Source organism: Rhincodon typus, chromosome 1 (assembly GCF_021869965.1).
Source record: "Rhincodon typus isolate 14 chromosome 1, sRhiTyp1.1, whole genome shotgun sequence".
Classification (NCBI taxonomy): Eukaryota; Metazoa; Chordata; class Chondrichthyes; order Orectolobiformes; family Rhincodontidae; genus Rhincodon; species Rhincodon typus.
The window spans coordinates 10,408,108-10,423,520 of record NC_063332.1 but is presented as its reverse complement, the minus strand read 5'-3'; the positions used below and the strand labels follow the sequence as shown (position 1 = coordinate 10,423,520).

The 15,413-nt window shown below is 43.4% G+C and overlaps 1 protein-coding gene across 1 annotated transcript in view; it reads left to right on the top strand.

Moving 5' to 3' along the window:
* LOC109931733 (dedicator of cytokinesis protein 1-like) overlaps positions 1 to 15,413 on the top strand; it is a 1,067,415-nt gene that overhangs the window by 358,368 nt on the left and 693,634 nt on the right. Inside the window, exon 21 of the mRNA XM_048601800.1 lies at positions 1,829 to 1,924. Within this exon, the coding sequence (XP_048457757.1) occupies positions 1,829 to 1,924 (96 nt within the window). The remainder of the gene's footprint in view (positions 1 to 1,828; positions 1,925 to 15,413) is intronic.

Sequence of the window (15,413 nt, the reverse complement as noted above, 5' to 3'; positions counted from 1 at the left end):
AAAATGCTGCTTGGCCTGCTGTGTTCATCCAGCTCTGCACCTTGTTGTCTCGAATTCTCCAGCATCTGCAGTTCCTACTATCTCTGATTCAATTTTAAGCCCTTTCCTTTGTTACCTGGTAATCTTTGACTCAGTTGTTCCAGTGAGTCACCATGGTTGCGTTTAAAGCAATTCTCTCTTCTTCTGCCGGCTTTTCGTGCCTCTAAAATTGCAGATAAACTTTGCTTCAGTTTCTCAGAAAGTAAAGCCGTATTGATTTATTTGAAAAGAACTTGTGAAGGAGAAGAAAGGCCCATCCTTGAACATTTGTATAGAGTCATCAGCCACTAGAGAGTGAAACAAAATTGCATCCCACAGTCTTCTGTCCCATTTTCCCTTTAATCGCTCTCATTTCCAAACCTTTCCTGTCAGATTTTTAAAGTCAGTTTTCTTTTGAGTGGGAAATCTGGACAATAAATTAACTTGGCAGCTTGAGCACTGGTTAAAGTTCACATTAATTCCTGGTACACCGAGACTTTTACCTTATTAGTGCACATGTTTCCACACTGTAAGGATTCCATGATCTATGATTAAAGGAAGGTCATTTACTTTTGTCCTCAGAAGTCATATGACACTTCTGGGGATAACGAGTGCCCGTTTTAGTGTGAAAAGCAAGGAGGAAGAAAGGAACAATGCAGTCCTCAAGGCTCCTCCATCATGAAAATGATCATGTCTGATCTGTACCTTAACTTTCATTTACTGATCTCTCACTCTGAGGTACGTGGGGAAAAGGCAGGACGGTGAATTTGGGGGAAAGGTTAGCCATTATCTAATCAAATGCTCGAAACGGCAGGTTGATCGAATGTCTCCTGCTCCTGCATTCCTCCTCATGTTTAATGTCTGAGATGTTCCAGAATCAAGAATCATGTTCATGTCAGCAATCATCCAACATGTCTGTCCTTCTGGTGTCCTACATGTACCGCACCAACTGATTCTGAGTGATCAACAGAGGCTCAACTCTTGCTGATTGCTGGTGACTCCAGGACAGTCTTGATGAGTTGCCACCCTTTATGTAAAAACCAAAAGAACTGCGGATGCTGTAAATCAGGAATAAAGACAGAAGTTGCTGGAAAAGCTCAGCAGGTCTGGCAGCATTTGTGAAGAAAAAAACAGAGTTAACGTTTTGGGTCCAGAACTCAGGAAGGGTCACTGGACCCGAAACGTTAACTCTGTTTTTCTCTTTCACAGATGCTGCCAGACCTGCTGAGCTTTTCCAGCAACTTTGTTTTTATTGCCACCCTTTATGTGACTGTAACACATTCCAATGTTGTGGTGGCATGGTTGCTCAGTGGCTAGCACTGTTGCCTCACATCTGCAGGGACCCAGGTTTGATTCCAGCCTCAGGTGACTGTCTGCGTGGGGTTTGCACATGGTTTGTCTGTGTGTGTGTTTCCTCCCACAGTCTAAAGATGTGCAGGTTAGGTGGATGGGTCATGGTAAATTGCCCATAACGGCCAAAGATGTACGGACCAGGTGGATTACCTGTAGGAAATGTGAGGTTATAGAGGAAGGGTGGTGTATGGGCTGAATGGCTTGCTTCCATACTGTAGGAATTCTATATCTCTCATGCATTAGAAATCTGTTATGTTTCTCCATTGCCAATCCTTTAAATAACTCATAAACAGGCATGTTCAAAGAAAATAGGAGAAAAACTCGCAATTATTTCTCATGCCCACAAGGAACTTTCTCCTTGCTTGCTTGTAGACATGTCTGGAAGATTGCTGGTGATTCCAGGATAATCTTGGTGAGTTGGCATGACTTTAACATATTCCAATATTGTCTCTTTCAGGGAAACACTAATCAGGATATTCAGGACATCATGGACAAGCTGCTTCGGGCTGTCAACCAGGTGGTTATCATACTCGGAAGAGATCACAGCCTCATCGTAAGTACTTCCAACTTCATTGAGTTTTGGCTTTGTGGATTTTTAGCAGAATCCAATGTGTTTGAGAATATCAGTTTTGTTTCTTTGGTGAAATGGTTGACTTGCACTGATGTTGTGACTGTTGCACAGTTTCGTTTCTAATTTTGGAAATTGGGACAGAATCACTTGAAATGTGAGACCAGCGATCAAACAGAGCTTCCTTTGCGCAGTTGTACTTCTTATGACTCTGAAAAAGGAGAAAAGTAATCATTCACTTCGGTTTGCTTTTGATGTACCTGTACTTGTGACACGAGCATCCTTCATTAAGCTTGGACGGTCCTTTTGTTTGCAAGGATTTAACAACAGCCTTCAAAATATACCAGGGGAAGTACATGCAAGCACTTGTTTGTCCTCCTTTGTCACTGAGACTAGAATTGAGGATTGTACATGCAACATGTAAACAGTGAATGAATTCCCCTATGGGTCTGTGACCAATGTTCGGAAGCCCCGTTGTCTTGGGTCAGTTGAATTTCTCGTCAGCCGATGTGCAAGTGCTTCTGACAATTCCACTGAGAGTTAGCTTAATTTATACAATGTTCACATTGTGAAGGAAGCTTACTAAGTTGGCAGACAACACAAAAATTGGGGGAGCTGCTGATAGTAATGAAGATTGCCAAAGGATATAGCAGGATATAGATAGGCTAGAAACTTGGGCAAAAAAATGGCTTGGAATGAGATGGGGTGAGTTGGATATTAATCTGGACAAATGTAAGGTGATGCATTTTGGAAGATCAAATGCAGGAGGGAGGAATACAGTAAATGGCAGAACCCATAGTGGCATTAACGTACAGAGGGATCTGGATGTCAGGTTCACAGTTCCCTGAAAGTGGCGACTCAAGTGGATAAGGTAGTCAAGAAGGCATATGAAGTGCTTGCCTTCATCGGACAGGACATAGAATATAAAAATTGGCAAGTCATATTGCAGCTGTATAAAACTTTAGTTAGGTCACATTTGCAATATTGTGTAGAGTTTTGGTCACCACACTACCAGAAGGATGTGGAGGCTTTGGAGAAGGTACAGAAATGTTTACCATGATGTTGCCAGGTTTGGAGGGTACTAACTACATGGAGAGATTGGGCAAACTTGGTTTGATTTTACTTGAATATTGGAGGCTGAGGGGCAACCTGATCGAAGTTCACAAAATTATGAAAAGTATGGATAGAATAGATAGTCAGAGTCTTTTTCCAGAGTAGAAACGTCAATTACTGGAGAACATCGGTTTAAGATAAAAGGGGGAAAGTTTAAAGGAGATGTGAGAGGCAAACTTCTTACGCAGAGGGTGGTAAGTGCCTGGAATGTGCTGTCAGAGGAGGTGATAGAAGCAGGTACAATGGCAATGCTTGAGAGGCATCTTGACAGACAAATGAATAGGCAGGAAATAGAGAGATACAGACCGCATAGAGGCAAAAGGTTTTTAGCTTAAGAAGGCGTCATGTGTCAACACATTGGTGGGCTGAAGGGCCTGTTCTTCTGCTCACAGTTCTTTGTTTGTTCTTTGTTCTTGAAGAAATGTACGCAGTGATGTACCCAACCAGAGCACTCAAGCTGATGGAATATCTAAATATTAACTTGTAAGCTTCATGTTACAAAGCAATCCATTCAATCTCTTCAGAACTCAATGACCATTGCTGATCAGAAAACTGGAATATCATATGTTTGGTTGATTTTTGGCCGCCAAAGAGAACAGGATAATTTTCTTGGTCTCTGCTTGAAAACTGGTGTCCAGCGTATTGAATTTGGATGGATGCTTGCTCTCAAAACAGCTCTTGCGGAAATAAAGCAGCTCGCGGCTTTTGATTACAACAAAGTACTAGGAAAAAAGGTCGCTGTTAAACTGCTGGAAGACTGCTAGACTGACGAGCTGGAATATCAGAGGGTCAATGTCAAAATGTCTTTTGCTTGCGTTTTAACAGATGTTGCTCCCAAGTGGGTAGAAAAGGTCAAGGGTGAAGTAGAGAAGGGAGAATTGTCCCTCACTCAAGCCTTCAGCCAACTGGAGAACCATTGAGTCATAAAATGATATGGCACAGAAGAACGTTAGGTGGTCCATTGTGGTTCTTCAATACAACAGATGACCTGTTCACTCTGCTGCTGTCCTATGTTGGTGGCTCAGTTAGTTGGACAACTGCTCTGCAATGCAGAGTGAAGCTAATCGTGTGAGTTCATATCCTGTGCTGTCTGAGGTTACCGTGAAGGACCCACCTTCTCAACTGGAGGTGTGGTGATCCTTAGATTAAGTCACCTCTCTCTACAAGAGCAGCCTGCTGGTCTGGTAAGACTATAACATCTTTTATCCCGTGTTGCAACAGTGACAGAATTGCATTGGCTGTGCAGTGCTTTGGGATGCATTAAGATTGTGAAAGTCATTCTCTATAATGCATCAGTTAAAGAAAGGAGCTCACTCCCACCTTCTTTGAGGGTCATGAGCGACAGTCAACAAATGTGGACACCAGCCGGTGACACTTACATCCCTGAATGCTTTTTCAAAAACGGAATAAAAACGCAAGAACAGAAACGGAAATTGCCGGCAAAACTCAGCAGGTCTGGCAGCATCTGTGGGAAGAAAGCAGGGTTAACGTTTTAAGTCCGGGTGACACATAATCAGAATTAATAGTGCTGGAAAATTGTGGTTGTTATGCTGAAAATGAGATTCTATGTTTTTCACCTAGCTCCACACCCAGTCCAACTCCAACCCATTTGCACCCTCTTTCAGGCCTGTTATCACAATACATGGGTTGCTGTCAGCACAGATTAACTGGCAGGGGGGACTGTGCAGTGGGACCTGGGTGTCCTTGTGCACCAGTCGCTGAAGGTAAACATGCAGGTACAGCAGGCGGTAAAGAAGGCAAATGGTATGTTGGCCTTCATCGCAAGAGGTTTCGAGTACAGGAGCAGGGACGTGTTGTTGCAGTTATACAGGGCCTTGGTGAGGCCACACCTAGAATATTGTGTGCAGTTTGGGTTTCCTTTTCTGAGGAAGGATGCCCTTGCTCTCGAGGGAGTGCAGCAAAGGTTGACCAGGCTGATTCCGGGAATGGCGGGTCTGACGTATGAGGAGAGATTCACTAGGTTGGGATTGTTTTAGCTAGAGTTCAGACGAATGGGAGGGGATCTCATCGAGACTTATAAAATTATAACAGGACTGGACAGGGTAGATGCAGGGAGGATGTTCCCGATGGTGGGTGTGTCCGGAACCAGGGGTCACAGTATGAGGATTCGGGGTAGACCATTTAGGACAGAGACGAGGAGATATTTCTTCACCCAAAGTAATGAAGGAAGTATTTGATGCCAAAACATTGACTGTATTCAAGAGGTGACTAGATGTAGCACCTGGGGTCAATGGGATCAAAGGTTATGGGGAGAAAACGGGATTAGACTATTGAGTTGGACGATCAGCCGCGATCACGAAGAATGCCAGAGCAGGTTCGAAGGGCCAAATGGCCTCCTCCAGCTCCTATCTTCTATGTTTCTAAGTTTACTGTCTGCTACCCTCAACTAATTATTACTTATTCAGCTTCTTTTCTGTCCTGCCAGCCATACATAATCCCCTCGTTTACCTACCCCATTCATATCTCTCTCTCTCTCTGGCTCCGTCTCCACCAATCTGCTCACTTTTTCCTCATGCTGCCAGACCGCCAGCCTCGTCCTCAGCATAAATACCACTTTGCCTGCACTGCTGTCAATTTTGATGAAGAGTCACCAGCCTCGAAACGTCAACTGTGCTTTCTTCCCACAGATGCTGTCTGACCTGCTGAGATTCACCAGCAGTTTCGGTTTTTGTTTCAGATCCCCAGCATCCGCAGTTCTTTCTGGTAATTGCAATGAAGCGGTCCAGGCGGATCTCATTGAGTAAGAGTTCCCCGATTGGGTTTGTTAACTTAGGGCCGGTCAGGGAGTCCTGGCGGACAGATATAACCAGGAGAATCTCCTTACTCTAGGGACAGGCTCAGAGCTGGCTCAGAATCCATGTACTGTGCACGTGTAAATAAAGGGTGACTTTAAAGCATCCGAGGAGTTACATTATTTTATCTTAATAAAAATGCGAGTCCTTTTTGTTATTTGTGCATTAGTGCTGAACTACAGTGCAGGAATCCTTCTGCTCCCAGCCTGCAGTGCATTTGAGTGAAAGCATTGGGAGTTTGTGGGCCCAGTAACACAGCCTCTAGGACCAGCTAGACTGAGCAGCACAGCAAGGCAAAGTGCATCAACTAGTAAGCTAAGTGGTCGGAGTTTTGTGGAAGTACTGTTGCTTATCTATTTGACAGAACTTGTCATTCAGGCAACATCACGGCACAGTTGACCTCCAGCGAACAGCCTCGCAAGGAGCAGACGGCGACAAACAGCTGTCTGTCCTCGTAAAATACTGGCTTATTTGCATGTTGTGCAGACTGTGAGAAAACCGTTTACTGCACGCTACTCACTGATGCGGGTCAACATGACTGCGCGTATGTCACTGCAGTCCTTAATTAGAGATAGCCAGAGGGCTTTCAAATATCTGTACATGTGTGCAGAGTCAACAGCAAAGAAGCTGGCCATTCAGACCAATCACTTTGTGCTAGTCATCATAGAATCTCTACAGTGTGGAAGCAGGCGTTTGGCCCATTAAGACCCCATCATCCTATCCCTGTAATCCTAAATTTCCCACAGCTAGTCCCCCCAAGCCTGCACATCCCTGAACACTATGGGTAATTTAGCACAGCCAGTTCACCTAACCTGCACATCTTTGGACTGTGGGAGGAAACTGGAGCACCCAGAGGAAACCCATGCAGACGTGGGGAGAATGTGCAAACTCCATATTGACTGAAGGTGGAACCGAGCCCAGTTCCCTGGCGCTGCGAGGCAGCAGTATTAACCACTGAGCCACCGTGTCTTTGTGCTCCAATTCCTTCCCTCCTTATTACATATCACCCTGTCAGAATATACTTTCTCCATGATCTATTTCTTGAACACTTTGTGAAATGCTGACATGTTTTCCCTTTTCCTTTCATGCAGGAGGTGTTAATTTTACCTGCTTCCTGTCTAACCTATCAGCCTCTCAAACTTACAGCACCATTCAATTAGAGCATAGCTGCACTCTGTTTAACATATCTTTGATGCAAATCTGCAATATCCTTAGCTGATTAAAAATCTAAAACAAAGCAACTAATGCTGGAAACTGTGACAGGTTTCCCTTTCTTGAAAGCTAATTAGAAATTGATGGCCCCTTAAAAGAGCTATGTGAAAAAGATCAACCCCCAAATACAAAATTTAAATTAAAATTTGATCTTGGGGAAGAATTATACAGCCTAGTCTCTGTGGTGCCCAGCAGTCACGGAAGGTCTGTAGCTTGTCAATGGATGGCTTCTCCAAGGAAACACTTGGAAAAATATGGACTTATCAGCGATTGGCTTTATGCAGGAGAGGTTGCATCTCACAAACTTGATTTAAGTTCTTTGAGGAAGTGACAAAGGTGATTGATGAGAGCAGGGTGGTAGATGTTGTCTGTATAGACTTTAGCAAAGCCTATGGCAAGGTCCCTCATGGCAGGCTGATACAAAAGGTGAACTCACATGGCATCAACAGTAAGCTGTTATGATGGATACAGAACTGGCTTAGTCGTAGAAGACAGAGAGTAGCGGTGAAATGGTGTTTTCTAACTGGAGATCTATTACCAGTGGTGTTCTGCTGAGATCAGTGCTGGTACTCCTCTGGTTTATAATGTATTGTAATGATTTGGAGGAGAATGTAGGTGGTCTGATTAGTAAGTTTGTAGATGACACAAAGACTGGGGGAGTTGCAGATAGCGTGGAAGATTGCCAGTGGATACAGCAGGATATAGATAAGTTGGAGACATGAGCAGAGAAATGGAAGATGGAAGTTTATCCGGACAAATGTGAGGTGATGCATTTTGGAAGGTCTAATGCAGGAGGGAATTACACAGTAATTGGCAGAACCCTTAGCAGCTTTAATATACAGATGGATCTAGGCGTACGGGTCCATAGTTCACTGAAAGTGGCAACATAAGTGGAGAAGATAGGCAAGAGGCATATGACACACTTGCCTTCATGGGTCAGGGCATAGAGTATAAAACTTAGCAAATTATGTAGCAGCTTTAGTGAGGCCACATTTGGAATATTGTGTACGGTACTGGTCACTACAGAAGGAGTCTTTGGAGAGAATATAGAAAATGTTTACCAGGTTGTTACTTGGATTGGAGGGTATTATCTATGAGGAGGGGATTGGACAAACTTGTTTGTTTTCACTTGAAAGTTGAAGGCTGATAGAAATTTACAAAATGATGAGAGGCATGGAAAGTCACAGTCATTCTCCCAGGGTAGAAATGTCAATTACTAGGGGAGGTAAGTTTAAGATAAAAAGTGGGAAGAAATTGTGAGAGGCATGTTTTTTGCACAGAGAGTGGTAAATGCCTGGAATGTACTGCCAGACGAGGTGGGGAGAGCAGATGCAATAGCAACGTTTAAGAGGCATCTTGACAGAGATATGAAGAGGCAGGGAATAAAAGGATACTGACTGTGGAGAGGTGGAAGCTTTTTAGTTTAGAAAAGCATCATGTGTTGGCGCAGGCTTGGTGGGCCGAAGGGCCTGTTCGTGTGCTGTATTGTTCTTTATTCTTTGATAACATGGTGCAGACATAACCGCAGAGGGATTCATGTATATTGACCCCCTACCTGACCCTGCTGATGGCCACCTGAGGTAAGCGCTGGGAACAGAACCACCAAGAGGGCCTAAGACTTGTCCCGTCCTCACCATTCCAGCTGCCCGAGGATCTGGCGAATGGGGTTGATGTGCAAAAAATCCTAAGAAGCTGCCCCATCAATAAAGAAATCAGGGATTGGAGTCTAGCACATCATATGTACATGTGGATAAAGTAATTTTCAAAGCCACAAAAATTACAGGTGGCCAAGAAGCCCAGGAACCCCAGTAGCCGATGGTTATATGGGACTGTTCCATGACTAGACAGGTTGATAATGGTAGACAGTTACAGTAGACAAGTAGGCAGTGCTGGTTATGGGTAAGCATACTATGGAGCCTTGCATAAGGGTAAAAAATCGATGAATTTTTGTTAAATTCATGTTGTTGCTGTGTCTGGAACAATATTCATACATATTTAGACCTGCTCGCATAGAAAATGCTCTCAAACTACTCTACATTGGAGGACAAATTAGCATTAAGCCTAAGAAGGAGATGATGAGAAGGAAATGAGAACCATCGATGCCCTTTTGTTCTTGTTCCTTTCACAAGCAGGAACAGTTTCTCCCAATTTACTGTGACCCTACTCTATCAAAAGCCCGCACAGTGGTAACTTGCATGATTTTACAGAATCTGGCTGTGTGAGTTCAGCATATCAGATTGAACAACTTCTCAGATTTCCAAATGGGCAAGGAAATTTGCAGACTGTGAATTAGGTGCACTGGCATCTGTGCCCACCAGTGCACACCCAATGGAGAGAGTTCCAGCATTGTTGGAGCACCACATTTTGTCCCACGGCTCAATACTGAAAGGATCATGGCTACTATTGAGTACGATAACAAAAAAGTTCATGCTGTATGTATGAGTGTTCAGGAGGGGGTGATGCTGAAGAGTTTCACTGATTGTAAGTCTAGCAGTTGCACCAATGGCAGAGTCAAAAATGCAAGCAAGAAGTTCCTGTATTTCCACAGCATCTTTCACAACCGCTGGATGTCCCAACCTGCTCAATGGATAATGGCTGGTGAGACAGGCTTTGTGGGACTGAGTGGCCTAGTGCTGCACCTAATTCATGTGTTCCTCTGCTCCTATGTCAACTGAATATAACGCAGAGAAGTGTCAACTGTCATTAACAGTGCCCTTGACTGTATCTGTCACGTTGCTTGCACCTCTGCGTTTGCTTTTCCCCACTCACTCACTGGGTTCCCCTTGTCCTCACTTTCCACTCTCCAGCCTACTTACTCAATGACTCATTTTCTGCTATTTCTACCACCTTCAATACAGTGGAAGATGGACTCCCCTTGCCTTTCAGCATTCCAAAGTGACCCATCCTTTTCTGTTTCCTTTGTCATACCCAGGTTCATTCATTAATCACTCCCAACACCCCATTCCCTTTGCACAGCGCCTTGCCGTACAAATACAGCTAATGTCACACCTGCCCTTTAATCTTCAATCCTCACCAAACATGATGCCAAGCACTCCTTCCAGGTGAATGAGCGATTTTATGTGCACTTCTGTCAATTAAGCGTAAGAACTAGAAGCAGGAATAGGCCATTCAGCCCCTCGAACTTGCTCTGCCATTTAATATGATCACGGCTGATCTCATCTCGGCCTCAACTCCACTTTCCTGTCTGCTCTCCATAAGCCTTCAACCCATTACTCATTAAAAATCTGTCTATCTTGTCCTTAAATTTGCTCAATGTCCCAGCATCCACCACCCTCTGGGTTAGAAAATTCCACTGATTCAAGGCCCTTTTAAAGAAGTCATTCATCCTCATCTCTGTTTTAAACCTGTCACCCTTTATCCTATGACCTTGCATTCCAGATTGCCTTACATGAGGAAACATTCCCCCTCCTGCTTTGTCAATCCCCTTTAACATCTTCTATACCTCAGTTAGAACTCCTCTCAATCGAATTAACCCAATGGAGTTTCAAGGAGTGATTAAGAAGAAGTCATGATTGTAACCTGTCTGCACTAACGATAGTGTGGCCTCCTCTGTGCTGGGGACATCAGACACTGTTTTGATGGACGTGTCGTGAACCAGAGGAGACTGGTGTATGCTGAATGACAAATCAGCCAAAGTAGGGGAGTTGGGGAAAATAAAAATTAAACAGCATGTGGTTAGGGTCTCGCTGAGGAGTGTTTGGCAGGTTGATTGAATTGTGGCTTTCTAAGGGGGAAATTAGATAATCACCTTAACAAAACAAAAAAAAATAGACTGCAGGGAAACGGCAGGAGAGTTGGACTATCTGAGTTGCTCTTACCATGAGCCAGCCTCCATACATCAAGATGAATGGTCTGATTCTGTGCTGCAGCAATTCTTTAAAGCTACAGCTTAATTGAGGTGCTGAATGAACATGAGCTCCACTGTCAGCCCTTGTGACCTCTCTCCCCATGCTGCGATGCACTCATTGTTCAGAGGAGGTACCCCACCGCTCGCAGCATTCAAACACTGACACGATGAGAGCAGTAATTAGAACACAGAGCTGCAAACGGGCACCCCGTCATGTCTCAATGGATGACTCAGTGTTTCACAACAAAAAAGGCACAGAAAGAAAAAGCTTTCAGAATGCATACTTTATTACAGTTTGACAAAACGCTGGTAATTTTCTTGCAGGCTTCTGTTGAAAAGCAATACTAAAGGCTGTTATTTTGTGTGTGTGAGATCATACCTGGGCTCTGCTGAGGCCCAGGGTTTAGAATAGGAAGAAGTGAAATATTGTTTTCCCTATGGACTGACTGGCATGGAAGTTTTGGCACCATTAGTACCTCTACCCCAGCAGATGACTGAATCTTGGCAATCAGCGATGACTGATGAGATCAATTCTTCCCATCCCTCTACTTCAACTTGATATCCAATAGGGAATCACTGGAGAGAGGCTGGCAGGTTTACCCCTTCTCCTATATTTTCTTAGCAAATTTGAATTGTCAACGACCCAATTCTGCCCAAAATAAGCCAATAGTCAAACCACATGGAGGCCCCCTGCGCTGATCTGCTATGGAGAACCTTTGGAGAGAGTCTGTGATGTTTTCTTTTTAACATTGCTTCTTGTTTTTCTGACCTTTTACTTATACTTGTGTATGGCTGTAGTGTAACCTTTTTTTCTTCATTTCTCTATTCTGTAACCAAGGATTATATCTAGGCGCTCTGCAGCTAAGATAGCGCAGTGTGTTGGTGATATTATTACACCGTAATTAATCTTGTCACTGAGAAGCTGTGCCTAGGTATCTTTGTACCTGAGATGTCACTGTAAGTGGTGACTTGTAAACTTTTCACTGTACTCATTTCAGTACATGTGGTAATAAAGCTAATTCATTCAATTGTTCTCTAGACAACTAGCTCACCATGGGTTAGAAACCATATCTGGACCAATCCTGGTTTAAGCCAATGGCTGGTCTCAGGAGGGGAAGTGCACATTCTTGCATAAATATTTTGTGATGGAGAGAGAAAGAGTCAGAAAGGAATTTGGATTGGTATAGTAGGTGTCACACACTTAGCGTGTTCCAAAGTCATGAAAATGTTTGTTTTTGAGCGCAGCAAGCTCCTGCACCAACAGCAATGTGATAATCACCAGGTAACTACTTTTAGCAATGTCAGTTATGGGATAAATATTCACTAGAATACAGGGAGGGAGAGAACTCCTCCACTATCTTTCAAAATAGTGCCGTGTGCTCTTTTGCATCCATCAGAGAGGACAGGCAAGAACTTTTTTTTAACATTACCACTGAAAGACAGCACCTCAGAAATGTAGTGCTCCTTTGGTACTGCATTGCAATGCTAAATTACAGCATCCTGAACTGCTGTTCCACATATCTTCACTATTCATTTCTGGCTATTTCCATAACAATTAATTTGAAAGACTGTTGTAATGGTATCATGTTGGAACGACAATGACATTTGATAATGAATTTCTTGCAACATTTTTTTGGAAGTCACAGGGCTTGCTTGTAGATACCTCTTAGTCCAGCAGTGTATCATGTGTAATGAGGCAAGTTTGATAAATGATCTCAGAATGGTGACCATGATATGGTAGAATATAGCATTCAGTTTAAGAGTGAGTAAGTTTGGTCAGAAACAGCTGTGCTAAACTCAAAGAAGAGCTTTTATTCATTCACAGGATGTGGATATTGCTGCCTGGGCCAGCATTTATTGCCCATCCCTAATTGCTCAGAGGGCAGAGGGTAATTAAGAATCATTCACGTTACTGTGGTCTGGAGTCACGTTCAACCAGACCAGGTAGGGATGGCAGTATCCATTCCTGAAGGACATTAGTAAAGCAGAAGAGTTTTTCCAACAATTGGCAATGATTTCATGGTCATCCTAACTTCATATTTTTATTGAAATTAAATTTCACTATCTGCTGTAGCGGGATTCAAATCCAGGTCCCCAAAACATTACCTAGGTCTTTGGATGAACAGCCTAGTTATAATACCACTCGTCCTTCACCTCCTTTATAAAATTACACAATTGCGTAATTATATAATCTCATAAGGATAAAGGTAGGGTCACCTGGAATGGACAAGGATAAAGGCTTAGGGTAAACCACACCAACCCTCACAGCATCCCACCCAGACCCATTCCCCTATAACCCACCTAATCTATACATCCCTGAACACTATGGACAATTTAGAATGGCCAATCCACCTAGCCTGCACATCTTTGGACTGTGGGAGGAAACTGGAGCACCCGGAGGAAACCCACGCAGACACAGGGAGAACGTGCAAACTCCACACAGACAGTTGCCTGAGGGCGGAATTAAATCCTGGTTCCTGGCGCTGTGAGGCAGCAGTGCTGACCACTGAGCCACCGTGCCACCTACTTCTGCTTTTGCATCTTACAGTTTAATAGCAGCTGTATGAAGCCAAATGAACTCACTTTCTACAGTAACTTTAATTACCTCAAAGTAACCCAAGGTGCTTTACCGCCAATGAAGTGTCGTTGCGACGCTGTAGAGGTGACAACTAATGTCTGCACAGCAAGATCCCATTAACAACAAAGTGATCATGACCCTCATCATTTGATTTTTTTTTGTTTGGTGGTTGACACTAACTTGCGTGCCAATACCAAATGTTAACAAATCACCTCGCAGCTTGTCAACTGTTAAAATGGGTATGCTGGGTCCATTAAACTTCTATGACGAGATCACTCAACCTTATTTCTCTGTTAAATGATTTTCTCTTGAGAAATTATACCAGCAGCTTTAAATCTCACTCAGTGTTTGAAAATCTTTAGACAGCAGGTTAGATTCAGTGTGTAATAGACTATTGATTTCTTTCTCCCCAAAATATTTCTTATTCCGAGAACAAGCCTCTTCCCTCTGTTTACTAATCCTTCGGTAGCTCGCCCTGCACTCAGACAGAATGCTAAAGTACATCTGAAAGGCAAGAGGTTAATATTGATTAGTGTTATTTCCCTAGGTTAGAAAACAAAACTACGTTGGCACAGAAATATTCTTCTGAGAAAATCCCGCAATGCTTGCAATTGTACACTTGACAATATATGTTTTTGAAGAAGGTGCGAGTATTAGGATTCATTGTAGAGTACGACCTTCAGAAACATAAGCATACGGACCATGACCAAAGAAGTTATGTTAAAACTTTGTAAGCCTCTGGTCAGACTTGGGTCGTGCCCTATGTCCAACTGTGCTCACTGCAGTTTAGGAAGATTGACAAGGCCTCAGACAGAAGAAGATTTACTAAAGTGGCTGCAGGGATAAAGGACTTAATCATGTGGTTGGATCGGAGAATCTCTGCACACAGTAGAAGAGGTTTTTCTCCTTAGAGCAGAGGAGCTTAACTGAAGATGTGGGGAGCTTAACTGAAGATAGGGGAGGTGATGGCCTAGTGATATTATCACTGGACTGTTAATTGGGAGACCCAGGTAATGTTCCCGGGACCTGCATTTGAATTCCACCATGGCAGATGGTGGAATTTGAATTCAATAAATATCTGGAACTAAGAGTCTAATGATGACCATGAATCCATTGTCAATTGTTGGAAAAACCCATCTGGTTCACTAATGTCCTTTAGGGAAGGAAACTGTCATCCTTACCTGGTCTGGCCTACATATGACTCCAGACCCACAGGAATGTGGTTGACTCTCAACTGCCCTCTGAGCAATTAGGGATGGGTAATAAATGCTGACTAGCCAGTGACGTCCCTCATCCCGTGAATGAATAATAAAAAAAAGGTGGGATCAGTGGGGAGCACCTCTCCCGGATTATCCAAACTCAGACTTTGCTCTTGTCGCCACATTACTTAAGTTTTTGGTCAATGATAGAAGATAGAGAATCAGTAATGCGGTTGAATCATGGAAGGGAGATTGTTTGATTTGTTTTGGAGATGGTCTTTGCCTGACATTTGTATTTAAGATCATTGGCAAATGAACCAGTGTGATGAGAAATTTGTCTGTGCATTAAAATCTGGAATGACCTCTCTGAAAGACTGGTGGAAGTAGATTCAGTCATAACTTTTGAAAGAGAATTGGATGCTCAAGAAGTGGGGTGAAAGAAATTCAAAGCTGTGGAGAAAACAGAGAAAACTCAGGCTTTAGGTCACTTTCTTCATAAAACCAGGAGGGGCATGGATAGGGTGAATAGTTAAGGTCTTTTCCCCAGGGTAGGGGAGTCCAAAGCTAAAGGGCATAGGTTTAAGGTGAGAGGGGAAAGATTTAAAAGGGACCTAAGGGGCAACCTTTTCATGTGGAGGGTGGTGCGAGTATGGAATGAGCTGCAGGAGGAAGTGGTGGGGGCTGGTACAGT